Below are 22,157 nucleotides of genomic sequence, written 5' to 3' on the forward strand. Positions count from 1 at the left end.
CTGTAGTGATTATCGTGTTGTAGGTTTATTCTTTTTCTGCTGCAGTGTAAAGCAGAGCATTTCTCATTTCCTTCACTTGTGAGCACAGAGTTATAGTCTTCTGAGGTGAAACAGCTCTCATCATCCACAGCCCTTTTGACATTAACCACTGCAGGAAGGTTTTTGTCTCTTTAATTTGGTGCAACATCAGAATCATATCACCCATAACTGGATTGTGGGCACAACTTCAGTCTCAATGCAGTGATGACTAGAACTGATGACCCTGCTCTCTTCCTCTATTATTTAGATACTTGGGAAATATTACTGCTATTTTGTATTTATGATCATTTTCTTTTGCGTGTGGCTATCAATAGTCCAAGAATATGCTTTTCATTTCATGGGCCAAGCTTTAGTCTGGCTTGTAAAGAGGTAACATTTCAGAAGGACATTTCATCATAGAATTAGTGCAACTAGTCTCCCCACCATACAGCTACAGCAATCTCTCACATGCTTTTGATAAGTAGTACAAATGTATTGACTCACACAGTCTGTTCCAGTGGCCAGCATTTGACATGTTGGTGCACAAGCAGCTCCATCTTTGCTTCCTTTGGAGGCTGAACATGAAATGTACTTTTTGGGGGGGCTGCAGATTTCTGCAAAGGGAAACAAGACAAGCACAATGTGATATTTCTGTCATGTAGGAGAAAAGGATACTCTAGGAAAGAAAATAAGATCCATACCTAAGAGATTCATTGGTTTGCCGATACAAGTCAGATTTCCATTAATGCAGTAGCTAAAAAAGAAAGGATATATTAAAATCAGGGGTGGGATTCTACCAGTTTGGATCAGTTCGGGCAAACTTGTAGCTCCGAAAATCAAGTGGGAGTGAATTGGTTTGCTCCCACTAGCAAGTGGGCCCACCTACCCGCCCCTGCGCTTTACCTACCTTTATCTTTGCAGCTGAGTCACGCGGCAGAGTGGATTGCCATGCCTCAGCTGTTTTCGTTCCCAAGCAGCAATCCAGAAAGTAAGTATTCTGTAAATTGCGCATGCACGTGCAGGATTGAAGCAAGAGTGTGTGTGCGATGTGCGCTCAAAGTGAACCAGTTGTTAAACCAGTAGGATCGCACCACTGATTAAAATGCTCTTACAGATATTTAGGTTCAAGGCTTTTTTTACACAAAGTTTGAGCCTGAATCATTTAGGGGAAGCTATATAATTTTCCTTTTGAATAAGTTTAGTGTTCAACAACCATATTTCAACTGATGTGGAAAAATGTTAACAGAAAGATGTCAACAGAGGCTTACCATGTAGCTCCATCGATGACGGTGTATTGATCTGCCAGAATGATCTTTCTGCCTTTCAAGTAGCAGGGACACTGAGATTTCTGGACACACTCATCTTTGTGGTTCAGGTAGGTTCCTTTTGGGCAATTGCAGCCATCAATAGGCACATCGGTGGGATGACATTCAATTTCTCTGCTGGAGAGGGACAGGCATGTCCGGTCGCAAGCTTCTGCATTGTAGCTGAATGTCTGATTTCCAGTACAAGATACAGCTGCAAACACAATTAGCTTTGGATGGTCAGAAACTTTCAATGACCCTGTTTCTCTTTACACAAGAAATCAGTAGTTATGTATTTGGAAATTCAGTGACCCAACATCTCTCCTTGACACCATGCTCCGATTGTTATTTAATTACAGCTTACTAAATAAGTTTTCTGGATTTGTACTACCGGTGATGTTCTGACCAAGGCTTCCCAAGAGCATGAAACAAACTCCTTGCCCCGACAAAAATCACTTTTATTAATTTACTGTGAATTCTGCTTATTTATAGCTGGCAAAATCTTTCAAAGGAGGATTTACAATCACAGACCTTATCTGGCTTGGAGAGCTGGCTGGTAGGTATCTGCAGAACTTGGCCAGGAGTCTCAGAGAGTCATGAACTAATTAGTGAACTAATTGCTTCCTGCAAATGCCACTCTCCTTTTGCTCCTCTTTTATTTCCTCTGGGAAGGACCATTCATTGTCTGTCCTTACTCCCAAGTCAACCCCTGTTTTTTAGTTGTTCCCTTCATCTGGCAAGTCTGTGCATGCACACACTGGGAACAGGCTCCAGCTGTTTGTCTGCCTCACTGATGTCTGACTCTGAAAGCAGCTGACAGCTGTCATACGGCTCTGGCCCCCTCTCTGCTTCCAACAGAGCCCTCATCAGAGCCTTCCAGAGACAACAGGCCTGGCCCATGTTCCTTCCCAACCTCCTCACTGTCTGAATCTGCTGTTAGCTCTGCTGGCCGCTGGCGGGCCACAACAGATGAAACATGTGTTGGTACACTATGTATATAAGCTCATTCATGATGTGAACCTAGCTAGACTTCTGCTGGAAAAAGAGTTGGAGCATCTCAGAGATCCCTTGAATCCTGGCAGTAGTTTTCTCAAATGCCTGCTCAATGTGGACATGATAACACGAGAACAACAAATATGAGAAGAATTGCAAAATCCATTACTACTTCGATTATCAAGACTAGATCAACTACAGGTAGCCCTCAACTTTCAACAGTTTGTTTAGTGACCATTCGAAGTTACAACGACACTGGAAAAAGTGACTTATGACCATTTTCACACTTATGACCATTGCAACATTTCTATAGTCACATGATTTACATTTGGATGCTTGACAACTGGTTCATATTTATGATGGTTGCAGTGTCCTAGTTGTGAGCCGTCTTGAGTCCCCTTCGGGGGAAAAGGGCGGCATATAAATGAAATAAACATTCAATATATAAATGAAATAAACATTCATGTGATCATCTTTTGCGACTTTCTGATAAGCAAAGTCAATGGGGAAGCCGTTTAACAACCGTGCTACCAATTTAACAACTGCAGAGATTCACTTAACAAATGTGGCAAGAAAAGTTGTAAAATGGGACATCAGTCTCTTAACAAATTGTTCACTTAACAACATAAATTCAGGGCTCAATTGTGGTCATAAGTCAAGGACTACCTGTATATTTAGTACTCTATATTAAAACTATTTAGTGAAGTGAGGAATTCTTGTAGTTTAAACTAATCTGGAGGCTACTTACTGCAGTTTTCAACTGTATTGCGCCAGTTCCAAAGAAATATTCCCTTTAAAGCACATTCACGGGCATAGGAACCCAGAGCAGAACAAATATATGGAAAGGTCTCCTCATAGTTACATGCTTGATATTGACATCTCTGAAAACAAGTTGAACTTAGTCAGTAACACATCAGAATTCAGAAATCTTGAATGTTGGAGCACTAGAATTAGTTCAGATACATGTGTATATCACTGAAACCTGCTAGTATAATTTGATTTGTTTTGTTATTGAACAATGAAACTGTTTTAGAGCAGTTCTATGTCCTTACACAAGTCCGCATTTCACAGAGGAATACAGGCACAGTACTTTGTATTCCAAAATAAAGACTGTATTTGTTATGAAAATGAAACTGTGTCTTATTGGTTCAGATGGCACACTAAATGAAAGATTAGTTGAAGTACTGCAAAATATTGATTTCCTTATAATTTAGAAGGTTCATTTTGGAATTTTGGGTAATGTGAACTGGCTATTTTTTTCACAATCATATTCTGAAAATACATAAATATTCAGAAGTTTAAAATGTTATTTTCTGCTAAATTTCTCTGACAGTTTCCTGAAAGACTAAACACCTAATTTTAAACACCCAGCAATGTATACCCACAGTTAAAAAAATAGAACTGATAAAAGCAATAAAATATATTTGGAGAGTCTATTTGTAGAATAATGTATCAGGAGAATAAGGGAAATTTGTAGTCTGAGCTATAAAGAATGAAGAATTGAAGAGCCTAGTATAGCAATATTCAGTGAGAACTCTGACAAAATGCTTCAGATAAGATAAATTGCCCACTTTGAACTATATTTTTATTGGAATTTTACTGCTACAAGTCATATAAGCATAACAAATGTCGAGTGGTTTCAGACAGAAATTGCATATCAGTTCACATTATCTACCTTTAGCATAAACTCATCATCCTGTGGTGCGAATTGTAGTAAGAAAAATGCATTATTTTCTGAAGTGCTCTAGCAAATTTGGTAATTCTCTAGCCTGGACAAATTTGCCTTATTATCCTGATTCCACATGTCATAATATGACATTTCTGACTATAAAGAACAAGTTTTTAATGCTTCTACCCCAAACCTATTTATCTGGGAACATGCTAGTTGGATCTTCTTCTGACTAAACATATATTTTTTAAGAAGGGGAAAAGAGAAAAGATGGGAAATATTATTTGGTTGAGTTGATGATCTTAAAAAAAGGTAGCTTGGCCTTTGGAGAAATGGAGGCCATTTATCACTAAAATTGTTTTGGATTTTACAGAAGCCATAAATCAGTTCAAAGATGCTTTATAGCAAACGTCTAATGGAATAGAGGGTTCTGTTCCATCTCTCAATGTTATTATGGATTGGACTACCCAATGTGGTTATTTCTTCCTTTCCAAGGTCTGTCTCTACCTAATATTTTGGACTCTGGGTAACATCAGAAGCCACAGAAAAATGTTTGCATCCTAGCAGAAGAAGAAGGTGTGCGTGGACCTGATGCAACTATATTTCTTTCCATTTATTTCCAGAGATGTCTTTGATGGAATGGGATAGCTTTTGTATGCTTCTCTTTAAATGTGTTATTATTCCTGCTATTCCTCTGTTCTACCATCTTGTCTAATTTATTTATATCCCACCTTTATTATTATTATGAATAACTCAAGGCAGCAAACATACATACATAATATGAACCATACATACGTAATATCCCTTCCTATTTTCCCCACAAAACAGGTCTTTGGGTCTGAGACCGTGTGAATGGAGCAAAGTTACCCAGCTGGCTTTCATGCCTAAGATAGCACTAAATGTCAGGATCTCTTGGTTTGTAGCTCGGGGCCTTGGTTCCTTAGATCACATAAGCTCTTTAAAATGTGTGTAGATCTGGTCAAGATTATTTAAAATAAATCTGGAAAAATATTAAATCCCAAATAACAATTGCTACTGAACTCTGTCATGCATTTCATAATCTAATGTCCAGCAGTTTTTCTCCTCAGAACACAAAAATCCCTACCTTGATAAATGGATCAGGATTCACCACAGAATGACATTTCTGAAATAGTGTATTCATTTTTAAAACAGAACAGTAGGTCTCTGCACATATTTCTAGAGGGAAAAAAACAGGTATGAAACAATTTCAATGATAGCAGAGTTAATCTTAAAATGAAAATTGAATATAACTTTGGAGACCATAGTCAAACTAGAATTGTAATTATTTCCCTGGCTGAATTTCTCACTACATATTCCAGTGAAAGTTACATTTTAATGTTTTTCTTAAAGATTCTAGAAGCCTAGCCAATTTTAATCTATTTTTAATTTTGAATATAAAATATCCATTCCCTAGTTAATTTCCCCGTTTATATAGCATGAATATTTTTACTCAGTTATAAACATGATGTACCCTTTTGCGTGGTTATCTCCAAAATTCAAAAGTTTATGCTTTTTATATAGAATGGCAATGTTTAAATAATATATTATAACTGCTGCCATATCGCTTGCTATTCTAGTGGCTAATCATCTTCTAAGACTTTAAAAAACAATGTGTACTTCTCCCATAACAACTTATCATCTGCAGACTGGAAATGCATTTAGCATGGTTGTATTAATAATGTATGATTGTGAGTTGGGAACTTACAGACAGCAGCTTCAGATAATAATTGCTCGGACTGTGCTAGCCAGTACCTGAGCTGTGAGAATGCAATCCATTAGGAAATCATGTCATTGAAACTATTCAATACTCAAGTACGATATTAGAAAAAGCTCTTCTTCAACCAAGACAGTAATAATAATAACAAAGGCCACAGCTATTATTGTGAAAAGAAAATTAATCTCCTCAGGATACAATAAATATGAAGCAATTATTGAAAGGTGGGAACAATTATTAGAGTAAATTAAGGAGAAGCGTATGTATGTATGTATGTATGTATGTATGTATGTAGATAAAAGAAAAAGTACAAGAAACAATACAATTAGAAAAAGAAGGGGGGGGAAAGAAAATTAAAGAAGAGACTGCCAATCTTTTTTTGTGGTAGTTGCAAACAGATTATCCCTCCCCTCTCTTTAAAATTATGCTTGAAAAATTCCTTCTATCCCACAATCAACACTTTATTCAGTCACCAAATCCATAAATCATTACTTCAACCCCTCACAAACATTATTTTTTTAGCAAAAAAGAAAAATCCATAAAAGGTTTCTAGATTTTCAGAGTTTTTATAAACTATTGGTTGTTCTCTCTCCCCCCCCCCCCCGAAAACCAGTCAGATTTTCTGCTGATTCTGTCATCTTCTTCCACTATGATTAAGGAGAAGTTTTATTTAGGCATTTGTTATTCCAAATTGTGTATATTATCTGTCAATTGAAGTGAAAGAACTTGGAGCTGAGTGAAACAAAGGAAAGTGACATGAAGTGAGTTAGTCAGTAAGTTAGTTAGTTAGTTTTGGGATGAAATCTCTCAATTTTATGTCATTGTCCTTTATCAAATCACACAGTAAAGAATCCAAGTACCTCTAAGAGTTTTCATACTGTGTAAAAATTGTACTATTGAACGTTTTAGTTTTGCTTGTTTGTGTGTTTGTGTACCTTCAAGTAACTACTGAATTCTGGAAACTGCCTGGATTAGTCCCTTAGTTTGCTTGGCAAGAGTTTTGGGAAGTGGTTCTCCCTAGGGTTGAGACAGACTGAGAAGCCCAAGATAATCCAGCAGGGGAAACAGAACTCACAATCTCCTGATTTCTAGCTGGTGCCTTAACCACAGTGGTGGGTTCCGGATCCCGTTGCAACCAGTACGGTTGCAACGGGGCCCGGTGTCCTCCACATGAACATGTGCAGCGTGCGCATGTGTCTTGCCATCTAGTGATGCCTCCACGACACTCCAGCTGCTTAGTGGAGCATCGCACAGGCGCTGTATGTACTGTGCATGTGTGCAGAAGCTCCGAGGAGTTTAAAGACAGGTAAGGAGCACGGGCAGGCGGGTGGGTCCTCTGAAGCACCATACCGGAACGGTACCCAGTGCTCCGGGGAGGCTCCAGTATGCCCGTAGTAGGGCGTACCACCTGCAACCTACCACTGCTTAACCACCATACCGCACTGGGTCTCACTGAATGTATATTGAAATACACTATATACAGTTCCATATATTTCAGAAAAGAAGAGAGACAGCAGCATTGAGGATAAAAAGTAGAAAACTATGTATTATTCCTCCCCTGCAGGTGGTTCAATCCAGTGGTGGGATTCAATTTTTTTACTACCAGTTCTGTGGGCGTGGCTTGGTGGGCGTAGCTTGGTCACGTGAGTAGGTGGGCATGGCTGGGTTGTCATGTGAGTGGGTGGGCATGGCCAACTCAATGTCACTCCCATCCAGTCACATGACCCCCACCCCAAGGTTAGATCAATCAACCAATGGAATAGCTTGCCTTCAGAAGTTGTGGGGTGCTCCATCACTAGAAGCTTTCAAAAAGAGTGACGGAAGTACACCTCAAAAGGACAGTGCCAGGCACCACTAAAACAATGCAGATAACTTAAAACAGCCATTCCCCCTTTTATAAAAAAAGTCAACCCCAAAGCAAACACAGCAGCTGAGAGGGAAACTAAGAGCAACTATTGAAGTTAATTGAAAGCCTGGATGTGCTGCCAAAAACCATTAACCCTTCCAACTCTATTATTCTATGTTCTCTATGTTCTAAATTGGGTGCTTCACAGCAGAAACAACACAGCTGGCTGGCCCACACATGCACCAAATTCACGGCCTGTATGATCAAGCTGCATCATTGTCCCCTCCTGTATCTTTTCTCCCAGAAAGAAACAAGAAGTAGCCAACACTGCAGCAGCTTTAAAAGGTCTTGGCAAACTCCAGGGAGTATCAGCTGATCACAGAAGTGTTACTTAATATTCTTTATAATGAAAATGTTTGTAATCTTGTCCTTCTTCCTGAAGGGAATTGGTTAATCCCATCCTTAGATGACTGATCGATGTGATCTGCTGCCCTAATCCTGTCAGTTTCTGTTGTTTATTGACTTGATTCAGTGTACATGGACTGCATTCCAGCTGTAACTGTTAAGTGGAGCTATTAACTGAAGGGAGAGAGCGGGAAAAAAACCCTCTCTTGCACTTTATTTTTAACTGGTTCGCCAAACTGCACAATTAACTAACAGTTTGGGTGAACTGGTGAGAACTGGTTGAATCCCACCTGTGGTTCAATCTTATGTAAGGCAAGAGTAGGATAGCTGGATCTAGATTCTTTTGAGTACAGCCATGAGAGAACCATAACCAAGAATTGTAGCTGCTTCTCATGAGGGAGAGACAGTGATGGGTTCCTATCAGTTTGGACCGCTTCGGCTAAACCGATAGTAGCTTGGCAGCCTGGGTCACTGGAACCAGCAGCGATCCAAGCCTGCCATGCCCCCTAACTGGTTCTCCTTGGGTTTTGCTTCTGCGCATGCGCATAGCAATTTTAGTTGTACTGCGTATGCACATCAAGCGCGCACACATGAGTGGCGCATCCCTGAGCAAACCGGCAGTAGTCTCTGCCAGAACCCACCCCTGGGGAGAGACTATTTAGATAGGAAAGAATACAGGAGGAAAAGGCACTGCACTGCTTCTCAAGCACCATTTTTCAAATCTTTTAAATGGAGCCATGAGGTAAACTAGAACGAAATAAATAAATAACCATCAGGTGATATTACTCCTAGAAGTCTTATTCATAAACATTTCTTCTCTTCCATACAAGTGAAAACTTTTTTTGGTGGGGGTGGGATACTTTTATGACCTTCCTTTTATATATTTATCATAATTTACATCTTCTGTCCCCTCCCATGCCCACAAAGGACCAAAGACTACACATACTGTTCAGCTGACTCATAGAACAAGGATCTGTATCTCTTTCAACAGCAGATGGACAGTTCCCAGATCTCCAAGAATCCACAAAAAGAGGAGCAGTTCCTTCAGTAATATCCATACTGGTCATGAAATCATCTGTGGTTTCTCCATTGTAGTTACCACATAGCCCTGGTGAAATGAGAAGATAACAATGATAAAAAAGGAAGGATTTTTAAAACTATATATCAGTAATGAAAAGTATCTTTTTAAAAAATGTACTCAATCAAATTTTTATTTTTTATATTCTTTTTACATAGTGTGAATGGTATGGTAGCTGGGTAACATACATTTCAGTACCATAAATATAGTCTTATTATACCAAATGTTACATTTCATTTCCATTGTTTCATATTATTTATACCTGTCTTTTATTATTACCTTCCTTTCTGAACCATCTTTCCTTTTGTATATCTTAACATATTAATATATAATTATTATTTCCCCACTATTTTCTATCCCAATTTTAACTCCCCCGCTTTCATATCGCTATAATATTCAAAGACATGTTTTCCACCTATTTTGTTGTTCATATTTCCATAGTTAAATCAACATTCCATCCTTCATTCTTATATTTTTCAATATCTCTTTATACAGTTTTAGCATCAATCACAATCATTTATACATTTAAAGTATTTCTATTCATTTTCTTTCCAGTTCTTCAATCCATATAATTCTACTATTAATACACATACAGATTAATATGTATTTATATATATTTCCCTAATAGCTCCCTAAGTTCCTCTGTTATTCATATTTTTATACATATTTAGTAGTACAGTCATTCAAAGTCTATTTTTCGCAGTAAAAGTATCTTATTGACATCTTATTGACATGACATGCATAAGTACATTGTTCTGTTCCTTTAAAAAAAAATTTATATTGTTTGGGCATCAGTACAGGTCAGTGGTGGGTTTCAATTTTTTTTAGAACCTCTTCTGTAGGTATGGCCTGCTTTGTGGGAGTGGCTTGCCGGCCATGTGACTGGGTGAGCATGGCCAACTTGTAAAATGTGGTGAAACTCACTTAACAACGCTCTTGCTTAGCAACCAAAATGTTGGCTCAGAAACTCTGACATTTGAAACACGAAAGTCTTAAAGCTGTCAAGTTACAAGACCCTTGCACCCCAAACCTTTAGAAAAAAACCCCCAGCGGTGTTCAAACTTGACAGCGTTAAGACTTGTGGACTTCAACTCCCTGAATTCCTCCTCTCGCTCTTCATCTTGCTGAAGTGCGGATGGGCGGGGGAAGGGAGCTGGAACCGGTTCTAAACAACACTGTAGATTTGTGGAACCTCTTCTATAGAAGAGGTTAGAACTGGCAGGAACCCACGCCTGGTACAGGTAGTCCTCGACTTGCAATGGTTCATTTAGTGACCATTCAAAGTTACAATGGCATTGAAAAAAGTGAGTGATGACTGTTTTTCAAACTTACAACTGTTGCAGCATCCCCATGGTCATATGATCAAAATTTGGATGCATAGCAACCAACTCATATTTATGACCATTGAAGTGCCTTGGGGTCATGGGATCAACCTTCTGGCAAGCAAAGTCAATGGAGAAACCAGATTCGCTTAACAACCGTGTTACTAATGTAACAACTGCAGTGATTCACTTAACAACTGTGGCAAGAAAGGTCGAAAGATGAGGAAAAATTTACTTAACAAAAGTTTACTTAGCAATAGAAATTTTGGGCTCAATTCTGGTCATCCATAGAGGACTACATGTGTGTGTAATTTCTTACTAGCAACAGATGTATTTCATAGATTACTTCAGTTACTAAAATAGTTTTTACTCAAGAACAGATGCATGTTGCTATTATTTATTATTTGGGCAACTTAATTCATTCCTTAAATAAAAAATAAAATAAATATATCAGTCTCAAAACAAGGAGACAGTGAAGAGAATCAGAATAACTCCTGATCAATAACTATGGACAAGGCTTTCAATAATCCCCTCAAGTCAGTGGTGCAATTCAGCCGGTTCTATTCAGTTTGGGCAAATCGGCAGCAGTGGCAGTGGGAGGCTCTGCCCACCCCCCGGACGTCACCACCTCCCATTTTTGATGCTCTGCGCATGCACAGAGGTGGTGCGTGTGCTCACATTTGTGAACTGGTAGCGAAGGTAAGTTGATTTTACCTCTGCCTCAAGTTTCCCCTCAAGTTTGGCACAGAAAATCTACCTCAATATTGTGTGGCTTCCACATTCAGTAAAGAAATCCCTGTATGAATGGCTTGTTCCACAGATTTGGACTGATTTGAAAGAGGATACTGGTGTTAACAATAATGATATGTATGTTCTCAGTCCCAAAGAAAATTCTCTGTAGAAAGGTTCATCTATTTGCATTAGTAGAAAATAAAACTCTGGAAATGCTTTCCCAGAGCATTATTATTCTTTGACAAGGGCTTCCAGCTTTCAGATAGAGAATCACCAATCAAGGAAACTGTTTACCTCGGGTTGTGCCTCTAAAATGGAGTCCAACTTTAATGTAAGTTTGAAATATTGGATCAGTTTGAATTAATATCTCCAGCCCATAAGGCATGTACATCTGGATGTGAGTTGATGATTGTCTGAAGATGGTGATGTCCCCTAAAATACAATAGATTAGATAACCAAATTATATTGAATGCAGTTTATCTATTTAAATCATGATTTAAATTAAACATAAAACTTTTTGCAAACTTTGCTTTTAGGCTGTGTTTATTTAAATGTGCATCCCATCTAGCTGGAATATAATACTTATTAATGTGATTAACATAGAAAATATATACAGGTAATATGCATATTGTTGGCGAAACCATCAAGTTATGCTTGTTCCATAGTCTTCCTTCCCTTACCTGTTGTGTAAGGTAACCACTTAAGTTCATTCTCATCATCAAACACTTCATTCTTGGAAATCACAATTTTCTCCTGTTCATAAAACAGAATCCTAATTAGAAACCAGGGTTAGTTCTAAGACCAACAAAATATTGAACTTTTCTATGGCTAGATTTAGAATATAAAATATAGGTAAATAAAATAGCCTTCTTCAAACCAACTCCATCAAGTTTCACATATTTTTAGTATTTGCATCTAAAACCTTTTCAATTTTGCAAAAGAATTACAACATCTCATGATATTTCAGGGGAAAATGCTAAAATCTTGTGAAATTGAGTGACCACACCAGGGACTCTGCAAACCAATTTTAAGAACTACTCAATTGTTATTTACATAATAAAGTCATTGTTGAACAAAACATAGCTTTGTATAATGTGCAAACCAGGTCAATGGTTTGAAGAAGTTTTCATATCATTATTTTTGCTTCTAGGCACACATATTTCTGTCACTCTGTTCTGCACTCTGTGTATTTGTATCTGAAAACATTATCCACCACTAAGTAGATTGAATGTCAATGTGGGGATAATGTTCCTATGTTATAATGGCTACATTTGATTATATCTGTACATTCTCAGGTGAAATATTATCTGTGGGTTGGATACTTACTTTTTCTGAGATATAAATGATAGCTGCCAAGGATGTCTCTGAACTGGAAAAGCCAGACTTTTCATAAACAGCCATTAAAGTTCCATTGTGTGGTAACATGGAGCTCTAGAAAAGAAAGAAATTCAATAGAAGGGAAAAAACGCCCACCTTCTTTCACTTCTTTTCTGTCACTACTCCACCAGCTTTATAAGTTGTATTAAATGTTTGCAATCCATATATTCGTACTCAGGATGGAGCTACTGTGCAGGGGATAGTAGCTCACTGGACTTATTATATTTATGAAGACATTTGTTTCATTCACATTTTACTTTTTTACATCCAAATGAAGACAGGGATAGTTTAAAGTAAGCCTTATTTTAGCTTCTATTTTGGACCAGTCTTTACTAACAAGAAGGTACATGTTCCACCAGACAATTGTAATGAAGAGAATGAAGATTGCAGGAATTGGGTTTGGCTAGTCTAGAGAAAAGAAGGACTAGGGGTGACATGACAGCCGTATTGCAGTATTTGAGAGGTTGCCACAAAGAGGAGATGGTCAACTTATTTTCCAAAGCACCAGAGGGCAGGATAAGAAACAACCGATGGAAACTGATCAAGAAGACATGCAATCTGGGATTAAGGAGAAATTTCCTAACAGTGAGATCAATTAACCAGTGGAACAGCTTGCCTTCAGACGTTATAGGTGCTTCTTCATTGGAGGTTTTTAAGAAGATACTGAACAGTCACTTGTCTGAAATGGTATAGGGCATCCTGATTGAGGAAGGGATTGGACTAGAAAACCTCAAAAGTCCCTTCCAGCTCTATTTTGATTGCTTGATTGAAGGACAAGATTGCAACTTGATGGAAACATAGTCAAAGAATTTAGGTATAATATAAATGTGTTTAAATCTCCACAAAGAGATGGGCAGCATCCTGGTGTATGATTCATTGATCTGATTTAACTTTTTCTTTTTTTTAGAAAGGCTAGACAATAAGCAATAAGAAAGATGACTGGAAGTCACTGTTACCCCTATCTTCAAAAAATATATGGGTCCAGACCAGAAGATAAGATATATGGGACATAAGACCAGTCAGGCTGACACTGATAGCTAGGGAGATAGCTTCAATTTTTAAGAAAGCCATATTGGCATATATTAATAAATATGTTATTTAGCCCTTTAATATCCATACTGCAATGAGAACAGAGAGCCAATCTGGTCTAGTGGTTAAGACACCAAGCTAGAAACTGTCTTGCCTTAGGCATAAAGCCAGCTGGGTGATCTTGGGCCAGTCAGTCTCTCCCAGCCTTAGGAAGTAGCCAAGGGCAAACTTCTTCCAAAAACTACAGTGATTTGTCCAGGTAGTCATCAAGAATCAAGACTGACTTGAAGGCACACAAACACAACAGGAAAGAACAACAGGAATAATATAATAGAAATAACTAATTCCCCTATGACTTTTTTGCCTCTCTGTGTAGTGAGATTTGCAAAGGTTATATAAATAAAACAATATTTACTAAAAGCTTTATTTGTAATTATATGTGCACACACAGTTTGATGGCCCCATAACCAGTTAATATGGCAGTTTTATTCTGCAAGAGTAGATACGGAAAGCAGATTAAGATTTCAGTATGCAGTCCTATACCTACTTAGCTTGAAAGAAACAAATGACATCAGTGAGCATATATTTAAATAGTTAAGAACTGACTAGCACTCTTACTTTATAGAAGGCATAAAACAAAAGCTAGAAGATAACAAAGAACACATTAGCCATCTATCAAGGTTATAGAACTAGGCTCTAGAAGTAGTTAAGAAATGGCATCTAAGGCCAGAATAGATTATGCAAAAGCTGGTAAACATCCAATAACAGGTGAAAAGTGGCAGTTGTCTGAACTCATAAACATAGAAGAAAATGACAGGGAAAAGAACAGGGGATTCAAGAATATCCAAGAAACCATGGGAAGATTCCAACCTCTTACATCATGAAGTGCTTGGAAAAGACTTAGTGATAGTGAGCATGGGGGAAAAAGATGGAAATAATATATGGAAAGAAACCTGTACAAAAAGGCCAAGTTAGATTACATTGTCTTTTGACAAAGAGGAAGAGAAAAGGAGGGGTGGGATGAATGGTGGTTGAGGAGGATATCAAATAGGCGTTAAAACAATGTATAAATAGGAGACTTCAGGAAACAATAAAGAACATACCAAGAATATGGAAAAAATACCATAGTCTAAGGACTGGAAAATATCTATCTACATCCTTAAAAAGAGAATCGTAAAGGGATGTTCTAATTAAAGGATAATAATCTTAATACCACATACCAAGAAGATATTTCTGAAAATGTTAAGTGATGGATGAAATTAAAGAGTAGCAGTTGAACAAGAGTTTTAATATATAAAATACCTTCAAAAGGATATAAGTGCAGACACCATGAAACCTGTATGGTTTAGAGTCGAAAGTGGTGACAAAGGAACCGCCTTCCAAAGAACACGTGCCAGGACATGGTTGTTCTGTACAGGTCCATTGGCCCATTGTACATTTACTGGTGGGAAAGAAATATACAGGTCAACTACTAACCAAGGAGGTCTGATTGTATCAAAAACCCCTCTTTCTGCAACAATATTTTGAAATCAATAGGCCTTAAGGAAGAATCATTATGAAAAAGCAAATAAGCATCTAAAGGTTAGAATAACTGATGTCAAGAATAATATATATAATAGCCTTAATCAACCAGTTTTAAACAAACATGTAAGCAATATGGAGTAGCCTCTTTGACATTATGTACTTGACATCAAAGTATCCTTGACTTTACCTGTCCAGCATTACTGTCTGTTAGCCTAAGTTCCTTTTAAAGAAGTTTACATTCTACGCACAAATTCCTGGGAGAGAACATTATAAATTTAAGGTTGGGTGGAGTAGATAAAGTTTATAATGTACAGAATTTAATACTTTAATGTGCAGAGTTAAGTTTACTAACTTACCTTCTAGATTTCCGAAAGTAACTACCTGTGATCATCAATGTGCCTATACTGTATACCTCACTTTGAGCCCCCCCTGATTTTCCACTTCAATTGATACTTTGATTAAAATATTAGTTTATTTTATTTTAAAAATAAAGAGGTGCTGGCAAGTGGCAAAAATGGCAGAGAGGATTAACTTGCAAAATTAAGTTTACTTTTGGATGATTGTACTGGAGATTATATTATTTATCTGTTTCAAATAATCATCCTTTTTTTCTCTTGTGATATACCCAGAAACATCTGTGTCAATAAATAGCATGGAATTAGGTCAAGAATTCTCATAGTTTTGAAACATAGTTAGTATTGTCTCAATGGATGTTAAGTAGTCTTACACTAACACAATAACTTCAGTTCATGAGCAAAACTATAAACATTTCTATTTTGAGTGTACTGTATAATCCTTCAGAACAGATTTTCAGAGGTAATGAAAAATTACAGGAAGAAGGAACATCACTGAAATCCAGCTTAGTCCTTTCTATTGATGAAATAGCCCAATATTAAACATTTACTTAGGAGCTATTTACATCAGCCAATCTAGGTCTCTGGAGAAGGCTCTAATGATGGCAAATGTGGAAGGAAATAGGATGTCCAGCAGCAAGGTGGATTCACCCAGTTTTGTTGTTAATGGGCTGCTGTTAGAAGAGCTGAAAGACCAGACTGGGGCAGATCTTCATGAGAAAACCAATCTATGTGATCACCAATAGTCTATAATAATTTGATGGCATATATCAATCAATCAATCAATCAATCAACCAACCAACCAATCAATCAATCAATTGATCATTCAATCAATCAATCAATCACACCAGTGAGCAAAAACTTGGGATCTATTATCATCTGCTGTGTTGCTGTATTAACTGTGTTAATAATGAATGTTAATATTACAAACTGAGGGAGATATAGTTGTTTTATCAGCTGTGAAAAGTAAGTTCGTCATGGATGCTCATATATCATTTACAAAATATTCATACTTACAGATTGGTCTCATAGTGCTTGAAACGTATTAATGCTTTTCTTATAATAAAAACTAGCCTCACTTGTTATAACATAAATGCCATTACTGAAATAATAATTATAGGTCTTGTAAGAGTTCTCACCATGTTCTACAAGTTGCTTTAATGACATCACCAGGAGCAAATATCTCCCCCTTCCATGTGCATGGACACTCTTCAATAGGAATACATATTTGGTTTTGGGAAATTTCATTCAAAACGGTGCCTGATAAGAAAGGAAAACATAAGAACAAATTAAAGAGAAACAGTTTAATTAATCTTAATAGCACAAAGTTTGAGGTTTGGCAAAAGAATTATTGCTCTGGAATAAATTGGATCCATTCACTTAACTATCAATATCATACTCAAGTTCCGGTTTTTCTATTCATTCTGAATCCTGATGTGGTAAAATGCCAGCCTAGATGTGCATCTCTGTCTTTGAGCAGCAAGAAAGCCTTTTACATAGGAAATCATGAAGTAAAACATTTCTGTCTCATCTGGTTTTACTGTATGCTTAGTGAAAGGATCACTTAACCAACTCTGTTTTCCCTAAGGGAAAATGACAAATGCTACTGCTGTTATTTGCAGCTATACTAATTTTGAGAATCAATATCCACATTCTGATTCAAGAGTACAGATAATCCTTGACTTAGAACAGTTTGTTTAGTCACTGTTCAAATTTACAATGGCACTGAAAAAAGTGACAGGATCATTTTTCACACTTATGAATATTGTAGCAATAGTTTATTGGCCATGTGATTGATGCAAAGTACCCTAAACATCCAGCTGTCTCACTTTTGAGAGTGAGACTTTTGAGCTCAGTGGTGGTCATAAATTGAAGACTATCTGTATTATTAAAATATCCATTACAAGAAAATTCAGGTAAATAACCTAACATTATCTCTTGAAAGGGAGAGATATCTACAGTGTTATTATAAATGCTGCATACTGAAACATTGGATATAAATATACCCATTGCTACAATCTTTAAAGCTTAAATATATTCATGCCAAGATGATTCTACATATTATTTTTATTTACCTTCTGGACAGAAGCACCCATATGTACAGTAGCTGGAACAACTGTATTCAGGATTAGAACAAGTCTTGAGACATGGAGAACCACATTCTTTATACTGTTGATTACCTGGACATCTTCCCAGAGCTATACAATAAATAAAATAATTTAAAAGATGTCATGAACAAAAGAAAACACTAGATTTACAGTGCAGTTTGAGATTAGTCTACCTCACCCTTAAAACATCAACTAACTCCAGCCAATAATAGTAAAAATATATTTTCCCCTACTTACTGTAAACTAAAAATTATCCTTGTCTAGACTTCTTTTCTGTAAAGGTTTGTATGATACATAAAATAACAAGTCTTTGTTTACTTCTGAGCAGAATCTTTCATGTTCTGAAAAGAAATCTTTGCAGAATTCTAGTATTTAGAACATTAATAAGATACAGCTGCATATATATATTCTCCTGCAATTTTTCTAATTTTCATCTCAATTTTAAAATGAATCCCACTGCATTCATGTAGCTTTTAATATTCTTAGCAAAGTTTCATTATAATATGATAGCATTTTCTAATAGTATTCACTATGTCTGGTGGCCTCCCATGTATATGTAAACTAGAACCAATTTGCTGAGGTAAGTTTGGTTTGGTATTGCCACCTAACCAACCATCTGTTTTAGTTATTGTTGGAATAACTAATAATGCTCAGAAAGGCCTGCTTGGTATAATTGTGAGACTGCAATACAATTTTTCATTTTTACTATCATATTTTTCAGACAAACCTTTTTCCCTCAAAAAAGAGGCTGAAAATCTGGGTGCATCTTATACACTGAATACAGCATTTTTGGCCTCCCGAAAACCCAACCCCTTCACCAAAATGGCCATGCAGAGCCTGTAGAAGGTTGTCAGAGAGCTCCTGGGGCTGGGGAAGGCAGAAATGAGTGAAAAACGGGCCCCCAACCCCCAGGAATACTATAGCCTCCTAAAGGCTATGCATGCAATTTTTTTTTGACAAAAATGGGCCCATTTTCATGAAAATGGGCCATTTCTGCTTGTTTTGGCGGGCACCCCCAGGAGCACTCTGCAAGCCCCCTAAAGGCTATTCATGCCTTTTTTAAACAAAATGGGCCCATTTTTGTGAAAAATGGGCCATTTTTTGGAGGTTTGCAGAGTGCAAAACCTTTTTTTAAAATTTGACTCTTCAAAACCTTGGTGTGTCTTATATTCCAGTGCGTCTTATACTAAAAGAATATGGTATGTCAGTGACATAATTTTATGATGCTGTAAATAAATATTCCAGGAACAATTTTGGTCCCAATGTGGAGGAGGAGGAAGGTATGTCAAAATATAATGAAAATTAAATCTATATAACATGAGTTCAAGTATCAACATATGTCTATTTTGATTTGATTACATTGTTTTTATATGAATGATGAACTTCTCAGTTCATTTCTGAGATCTTATGCTAATCTACTCTTATTTTCCCAATAAATCTTGAACTTTGATTCTTAGGCCTTGACCGAAATAAAGCTCTCTTTTTATGATCATGTAGCCCCTATTTGGGGTAGAGTTGGGGTAATTGGACAAAGCTGAGCATTCACTGGCCAGATGCCCTTCCTCATACATATGTGGAGTTTAGCAGCAGATTTTTTTTTTAAGCCCTAAGAGTAGCTAGGATTGAATTTTCAACCTTCTGAGCGGGAATGAGTTCACTACTAGGTCACCCTGCTGTTCTTTAGGCCTTCACAGAAATGAAATCTACAAATTTCAATCCTAGTAAAATTTCAATTATATTGAAATAATATTATATCTTTGGGATTTCATTCTTCATCTCATATTCTGTATCATATCAGCTACTCTGCTCCAAGCATCTTCATTTAACGACCCCATAATCCCATGCGGGGTAGAGTCTGGGCAACTGAATGGAGCTAGCAGAGTGTTTTAATGGCTGGATGCTCTTCCTGTCACCAACGCGGAGTTTTGTTCAGCAGATATATTCTCAGTGTGCTCAGATAGAGAAATAGATGCTTCTACCTCCTAGGATCACAGGCTCCTTATTGTGAGGCAAAAGCTCCGCCTCTAGGCCACCACACCACACTGCAGCTACTCTATTCCAATATTGATGGTTTTTTTTCTTTTTGCAATATTTAGTAACTTGCCTGAATTTTGTCCATAAGATAGCAAGGACTAGTAAGGAAAGGCTACAGGATTCTAATATTTGTTCAAAAATGACACTGTATTCTGTGAAAACTGGTGCAATTTAGAGGGACAAACAGAGCTAATGTCAAATCATTCATACAGAGAGGAATGGCTAACATGGAAAATAAAATGACTAACTGAAGAAGCAGCATTCAGAAACAAATGTAAAATAATATGACTTGTAGCATAGGAATGAATTGTTTTGTTTTTTGAGGGGATGACGATTTCAGGACCGTGAATAGAGCAAATTGGAAGAACATTAAAGACCTGGAACAGGTTTAAGAGTTTCAGGCAGAACCAAATAATGGGCTTTGACATTGACCCATGGAATTTATGATAAAAATGGGATGCTAAAACATGCAGAAATAAAAGTCAATTTATGTCCTACAGAGGTTATGAATGTTGAAGAAACAACACTTTGCAGAAATTTTCCAATGGAATTAAATAACAGTAAACATAATAATAGCACTTAGACTTATATACCACTTCATAGCGTTTTTACAGCCCTCTCTAAGCAGTTTACAGAGTCAGCCTATTGCCCCCAACAATCTGGATCCTCATTTTATTGACCTCAGAAGGATGGAAGGCTGAGTCAATCTTGAGCCAGTGAGAAGCAAATGCCAAACTGGAGTCAGCTGGCAGTCAGCATAGGAAGCCAGCAGTAGTACTGCATTCTAACTACTGCAACATCATGGCTCATAGATAAGATACAGTATTTTGATTAAGAATGATTATTTTGAAGGACCCTATAAGATTCTATCATAGATGATGTATTCTATAGCTGGGATCCTATGCTTAAAGAAGAGACTTTTTTTCTTGTGTATACTCATGTTTTTGCCATTCATGTACCTTCAAGATAAAATCCAAATCAAATGTATTTAGGAATTTAAAAAATCTATTTAATTTATGCTAACACGTTTTTTCTTGAGATTGGCATGGCTTCAGAGAAGACAATGAGCCATGCATTATCTTAGCTATGTGCTTTTATATTAGTCAAAAACAGAAGCAGAAAGTCTTAATATCTTCTCAGAAGTCTTGTTAGTTGTATCCTAGGCCATTGTATGGATTTCTTCTGTAAGAGAAAAAAAAATCTCTCTTTGGATGAATGGCATTGAAATCTCCTTTTCTGCTGTTTCTATACCTGTACTTGCCTTTTTTTTTAAAGCAAGAACCTTAGGTAATCACAATGATGTTATCCATCTTTATAAAAGAAGAAACTGTGTCCATATGTTCTTTCATATGCTCATGCTAGTGAAAGAGAAACTACATGATATAGCCTATTTAAGGAACAGAAGGGTTGCTGTGAAGCCATCTGCATCCAGAGGAGAGTCTGGGCAAAGTGGCCATAGTTTGACAGTGTTGGGCTTATAAACACAGGCCACTATTGTGATGTCATGTTGAGGCTGGCTGCTGGTAAGAGGAAAATATGCCATTATGACTTTCCCATGACATTGCATGCCAGAAGGGAAAAGACCCCTCATTGTGATCTCATGCATGTGTGCTATCTGCCTAAGGTCTGCTGATATATCTTGTCAGATTGTGACAGCTTTACAGATTCTCAACAGGGTGCTGCTGTTCTCAGAGATGGAAGCACAGTCCCCTGAATTACTTGCCTTTTTAACTACAAAAGAATCTGCACCCTGGACCACGCAAGGGTATTTCTTAATAGTTTCCTTCTTACGCTTTCATTTTCTCAAAGCTGTTTATTTCCAGAAAGCAACATTATTTATCAGTAATTTCTAAGATGTGAGATGACTGCCTTTTAAACTCTGCCTATTGGTGGTGGAATCTCTATTATTCCAATCAATGAATGGAATTATGTGTCATCATTTGCGGATAGCTACCAACTTGAAATTATAATAGACAGCAACGACAAACTAAAATATATTAAACATGAAGGCTCTATTAAGAAAGAAGTCAGCAATGAAATTATCCTAATATATTAGTTTCTGCATTCTAGTGGAAGATACTGTGGCATGAAGTTAACAATACTTTGAATTCACCTGCCCCAAGCGGATGCTTCTAACACACATAAATCCCATAATCCTGAAACATATCCCATTATTTCTTCCTAGTATGGACATAATTTTAATATAATGCTCAGTGGTTGTTTTATTTAGAATTTACTATTTAAGATTCAATCAAAATGTTTTAACATTAACTTTTTTCTATCCTCAGAGTTGAGGAAACTGCTTTAAAGTATTTTTTTTCTTTGATGCGTTTAGAGAACCTTTGTCTAGCCAGTAAGTGTATCTGCTTGGTTGTCTTGTTGTTTGTCTTTAACAAGGCAAGGAAAGCATACAGAGCACATCAGCTGGAATACTCTCCAAGCCCTTTACCAGAAACAGTCATAGAAAGTATCTGGATTTTCTTCTGGGTTACAAGCTAATTCAAACTTTTCTATGGAAGGGCGTCCATGCATAATTTTACTGTCCTCTAATGTTGCATTTATATCAGTGGTGGTATTCTGCCAGTTCTTACGGGTTCAGGTGAACCGGTAGCGATGGCTGCTGGAGACTC

At 37.1% G+C, this 22,157-nt stretch overlaps 1 protein-coding gene across 1 annotated transcript in view; it reads right to left on the reverse strand.

The window, feature by feature from the left end:
• The window catches only part of MUC6 (mucin 6, oligomeric mucus/gel-forming), a 63,400-nt gene that overhangs the window by 13,621 nt on the left and 27,622 nt on the right, over window positions 1-22,157 (reverse strand). Inside the window, exons 10-21 of the mRNA XM_032212746.1 lie at window positions 17,461-17,583; window positions 16,525-16,645; window positions 14,811-14,949; window positions 12,429-12,533; window positions 11,783-11,855; window positions 11,397-11,534; window positions 8,917-9,078; window positions 5,090-5,181; window positions 3,064-3,196; window positions 1,287-1,536; window positions 720-772; window positions 523-632 (exon numbers count right to left, since the gene is read on the reverse strand). Coding sequence (XP_032068637.1) covers window positions 523-632; window positions 720-772; window positions 1,287-1,536; window positions 3,064-3,196; window positions 5,090-5,181; window positions 8,917-9,078; window positions 11,397-11,534; window positions 11,783-11,855; window positions 12,429-12,533; window positions 14,811-14,949; window positions 16,525-16,645; window positions 17,461-17,583 — 1,499 coding nt within the window. The remainder of the gene's footprint in view (window positions 1-522; window positions 633-719; window positions 773-1,286; window positions 1,537-3,063; window positions 3,197-5,089; window positions 5,182-8,916; window positions 9,079-11,396; window positions 11,535-11,782; window positions 11,856-12,428; window positions 12,534-14,810; window positions 14,950-16,524; window positions 16,646-17,460; window positions 17,584-22,157) is intronic.

The sequence above is a fragment of the Thamnophis elegans genome, chromosome 1 (assembly GCF_009769535.1).
Source record: "Thamnophis elegans isolate rThaEle1 chromosome 1, rThaEle1.pri, whole genome shotgun sequence".
NCBI classification, from domain to species: Eukaryota; Metazoa; Chordata; class Lepidosauria; order Squamata; family Colubridae; genus Thamnophis; species Thamnophis elegans.